The sequence below is a fragment of the Penaeus monodon genome, chromosome 14 (assembly GCF_015228065.2).
Source record: "Penaeus monodon isolate SGIC_2016 chromosome 14, NSTDA_Pmon_1, whole genome shotgun sequence".
Lineage (NCBI taxonomy): Eukaryota > Metazoa > Arthropoda > Malacostraca > Decapoda > Penaeidae > Penaeus > Penaeus monodon.
The window spans coordinates 31,562,547-31,567,546 of NC_051399.1; the positions used below are offsets into that span (position 1 = coordinate 31,562,547).

General features: G+C 36.5%; 1 protein-coding gene across 1 annotated transcript in view; it reads left to right on the forward strand.

The window, feature by feature from the left end:
• The window catches only part of LOC119580679, a 32,695-nt gene extending 28,902 nt beyond the window's left edge, over positions 1-3,793 (forward strand). Inside the window, exons 4-5 of the mRNA XM_037928777.1 lie at positions 1,919-2,047; positions 3,177-3,793. Coding sequence (XP_037784705.1) covers positions 1,919-2,047; positions 3,177-3,224 — 177 coding nt within the window. The 3' untranslated portion in view covers positions 3,225-3,793. The remainder of the gene's footprint in view (positions 1-1,918; positions 2,048-3,176) is intronic.
• The last annotated feature ends 1,207 nt before the right edge of the window (positions 3,794-5,000 follow it).

Below are 5,000 nucleotides of genomic sequence, written 5' to 3' on the forward strand. Positions count from 1 at the left end.
ACACACATATATATACACACACGCGCACTAGGAACAGGAAACTTCAAAAAGAAAGTATAGGAATTATGGAAATGATAAACAGTAATGCCTGATAAAGATACATTGGATAAACTATAATATTAATAAAACCTAATGAATCGTTAAAGAAATCGGCCAAACAACAAACAAAACTAAAAACAATGAAAACAGTCAAGAAAAAAATAATAAATTCTAGTTCAATAACTTTTTTTTGTTGTTGTTGTGTAATGTACGTTATCCTTTTTATTGTTTTACTTCATACCTCGCTAACCCGACTCCTCCCCCCCCCCCCTCCGAGACGAATCACCTGGCCATTGAACAAACACATTCTCTCCGTCTGTTCAGTTTTAGCTATTTTTATTAATCTCGTTATGTTAATTTTATTTATTCTTTTCGCTGACTCATCCTATTCCTTTAATTATATTTTCACTGTACTTTACTATACTTATATACATATTTCATTGACCTAAGCCTTTATGTTCATGAAATACTGAAGGTTTACGAGTTTTTCTCTGTTAACTTATATCTTGTTTTATAAGCATAGTTGCAAACATAACTCTCTTATTAACAACATTTAAAGGAAAATCGCATACTTTTCCTCTCCGAATCACCGAGTGGTCTTTGAAGAACTGGTTTCCAACTTTCAGCCTTGTGATTCAACTGATACATGTCACTAATTCAAACTCGTTCGCTGAAAGAGCCGTCAATCTGCTGCTTCCCCTCCTGAGAAAACTGTATTTATTGTCCTAGTATTTATTATCTCGGTTGGCCCAACCTATCGGTTTATTCACTTACACCAAAGTACATATTGTGCGTATGATTGTTATTTTTTCGTACAAGATAGGTTATAACAATGTCAGCTCATCTAAGACAAGATTTGTATTCAGTTTCGATCTGATATGTACGTAAATAATGCACGTGAATGAACTGATAAATAACAGCAAAGCGAAACCAAATCAGAGAACGCGCGGTCGAGACTCACCTGGAAAAGCGTCGAAATTAGGTAAAGGTTTATGAGTTTTTTTCCCGCTCTCCCATTCCATCATTACCAACTTCTCCCTCCCTTCCTATCTTCATCCCTTTCCCCCATTCCCATCTCACTCATCTCCCGCCCTCCCATTCCATCATTATCACCTTCTGCCTCCTTTCTCTATCTTCATCCCATCCCACCCATCTCCCACTGTGGAAGAACTGCCTCGCAACGTGAGACATGGGAAATTAAAACAGAAAATTCGGTCGATTTGGAGTCAGATTCGTCGGACGGGAGGAAACAGACTCGTATGAACAGTGTAGTAGACAGATTGGTTTTATGTTCATTTTTTCTTCATATTGGTAATGTTTTTTTTTCTGCTCATAATTCAAAACATTAATTTCGCTTACTACACTTCGACCGTTGGTCATACATTTGATTAATTTGTGACCATCAAAGATTTCTCGCGAAAATAAATTATATAACCTGTTCTAAAACAACTGGTTACTATATGTCAATATATTCAGTTTAGTAACGATTTTCTCTGCTAAAAAACTATCCTCCTTTTACTTGAGATATATCAAATAGGCCCTCACTTCACGATCATTAATACATCTTTTTCATCTGGTCTATTCACAGGGTAGCATTTTTTGTATCGTACTTTACTCTTAATTACCACTCAATGTACATGGTACTAACCGCTCTAATTCTCATCCCCCTCTTCCCCTTATTGTCACCCCTTCCTCTAATCCTCACCCCCTCGTCTAATGATCACTCCTCAAATTCTCACCCCCTCCTCTTATAATGCTCACCCCTCGTCTAATGCTCACCCTCGTCTAATGCTCACCCTCGTTTAATGCTCACCCTCGTCTAATGCTCACCCTCGTTTAATGCTCACCCTCGTCTAATGCTCACCCTCCCCTCCCACAGCCGAGACGCATCATCCGAGCCTCTTCCGAATACGAGGACTTCCTCTACCGCCACCGCCTCTTCTTCCTCAACCTCATGAACGAAGGCTACTCGCGCAAGGAACTCATCTCCAACCTCGAGCAGTTCCTGGTGAGGCTGTGTCTGGAGAGCGCCGTGTGTGAGGACTTGTGATCTCCCCGCCCACCCTTAACACACCCTCACACTCTCCCGTGACACTCCCTTGTTTTGTTTACGGTGTGCGAGGTAACGACATCAGTGATAGTCTTTTGTTGTTGTTTTTTTCTCTCTTTTCTTTTTTATCTATTCTTCTTCTTATTCTATTCTGTTGCCACTATTGCGTCTTCTTTTTCTTTCTTCCTTTTTCTTCTTCTTCTTCTTCTTCTTTTTCTTCTTATTTTTTCTTTCTTTTCTTCTTCTTTCTCATCATCATCCCCTCCTTCTTCTTCTATATTCTTTTTTCTCAAACCTTATCTTGAACGAGATGTGTATGCATGTTAAGAGTTATGAATGGAATAGCATTAAACCTCGTTCTATTTATTATCTGTGTTGTGCATACTGTGTCCAATGTTACCCTTCCCTCCACATCCCCGCCTGTATATTATGACAATCTATTTTTCCCACTAAATATTATATACACTTGAGTGTTATCATTTTACTTTTAGTTTTTTAATGGAAGGCTATAGTAATATAGAAGAGCGTACCGGTAAATGATATTAAGTCGCATGATTGATTGAATTTATTTATCTCAAAATCATTAATTTTCACTGCTACTACTACTACTACTGTTAATTGCATAAGAATGATAGTGTTTTTAGACCAAGATCTTGCCTGTAGAATAATTTTTAAAGGATCTTATTGTGTTATAAACATATTTGGGAATAAGATTTAAGATAATGAGTAACTATGTAAATCGATATATACAAGTATAGAGAAACATTAAAGTGGTATAATATTGGTTAATACAAAAGACACACACGTGTGTGTGTGTGTGTGTGTGTGTGTGTGTGTGTGTGTGTGTGTGTGTGTGTGTGTGTGTGTGTGTGTGTGTGTGTGTGTGTGTGTGTGTGTGTGTGTGTGTGTGTGTGTGTGTGTGTGCGTGTATGTTATCAACATCACGAAGAGTAAAATACAAAAAAAATTATATCAAATATGAATTCACAAAAAATAACACAACACCCTTGGTCCTGCACCCGACCCGTCACGTCCAAGCTCTGTTCCGTCGTCTGGGAGCGCTAACACTTCCCGATTTCTTTTTCAGAACCAGATTTCGTCGTCCCTGTACCGTCACCAATGGTACCGTGGCTAAATGCACCTCCACTGCCCGCCCACGAAAGCTGTGGATCCCAATACTTAACGTCTGGCATACCTACGTTACCCCGACACCGCTCGGGATGCCTTCGTCTTGTTTCTCGTCCTGCTTAATTCCTTATTATTTTCTCCCCGTGCATTTGTTTCTCGCCAAGCGCACCCTTTGGCCTCAACTTGTCTATACTGTAGTTTCAAAGTAGATGGAGTAGAAAGTGATAACTTTTCGAGAGTTTCTTATCTACACTAATTATTTCACGTTCCCTTTTCTTCGTTTTTTTTTAAATCTGATTTTCTGGCCGTGGGCATTTCTGTTTCTTCTCCTTCTTCTTTTCTTTACGAATATATTTGTTCACTTGATTTTTCTCTTTGCTTTTGATTTCCTTATTCCCCTTTTCTCAGTTTTATTTGTTGGCTTTATGTTTCTCTTCGCTTACAGTGCCGTTAGCCGGACTCTAACCCTGATCCCGCTGAACGCTCACTACCATTTAATCAAAGGAGCACAAAGTCTGACCAAGATGGAATATACATACATATATATGTATATGTGTGTGTATATGTATGTACATATATAAATATATATGTATGTATATATGTGTATATTATATATATATATATATATATATATATATATATATATATATATATATATATATATATATATATATTAAGGTATGGAGAAAATGAAACATGTGGGAAAAATAAAACAGGTTGTTGAGGAAATGAAAAAAGTTTGTGGTAGAAACAAAACAGGTTGTGGGTAAAATGAAAAAGATTGTGGAAGGGAAAGAATCGTTGTGATAAATCAAATTGGTTGTATGTCATGTAAAATAGATGGTAAGAGAAATATTCCAAGTAGACCTATTCATAGAGAAAGAGTGAAATAGATCCATTACCCTCAGATCCAAGTAAAACTAATACTAAGAAGTGCTATTCGTCAATATAGGTTTCAGTTGTGTAGTCTTGACCCATAACTGTACAGCATTCAATAAACTGAATATTCTAGGTGTTGTATTATTTTGTGGATTTATTGTCCCATAATTATTACCGATGTCCAGACGGATGTAAACATTGTTAATTGCGTATTTTCATCTCCCCCGTTTAACAACTTTAACGCTCAACATACTTTAAACAGAGAGCACCTTATTTACTCGTTTACCAATATCGTATGTGTGTTCTTGATTAGTTAACTACACACATATGATATTGTAAGTCAGGTTAAAAGAAAAAGAAAAAAAAATATTGATCTTTCACAAGCTCGCAAAACTCTCAGAAAATGTCTCCGAAAACGAAAACTAAAATCATGTTATAATGCTGTTTATCACCTCTCCTGTTTTCACATTACATAAAAAGGGAAAAAGCTCTGGTAGGTTTGAAGGAATGGGTGCTTGAGTAAAGGGTGGAGCAATGGTTATAGTAGTAGTAACATCAGTAATAGAAACAATGATAATGATAAATATCATTTATATTATTAGAGTAGTAATAATTAGAAAAAAAAACAAAGGTAATGATAACATAAAAGCAATAATATATGACTCCAAAACTCAAGGTTTGTCCTATTAGGTGACCTCTTACACATGACAACAGCTATTAATGGAAAGTTATCGGCTTCTCGTCAAAGTTAATGAGGGAAAACATGCTTATATTCTACCTGTACATGTTTGTTTGTTTTTCACTGTTTTATATAATAATTATTGAATATTACTTACGAGTATACTGATAATCGCCATCCCATCGATGTTAATGAAAATACCTATGAAATACGGTTAACGTGAGT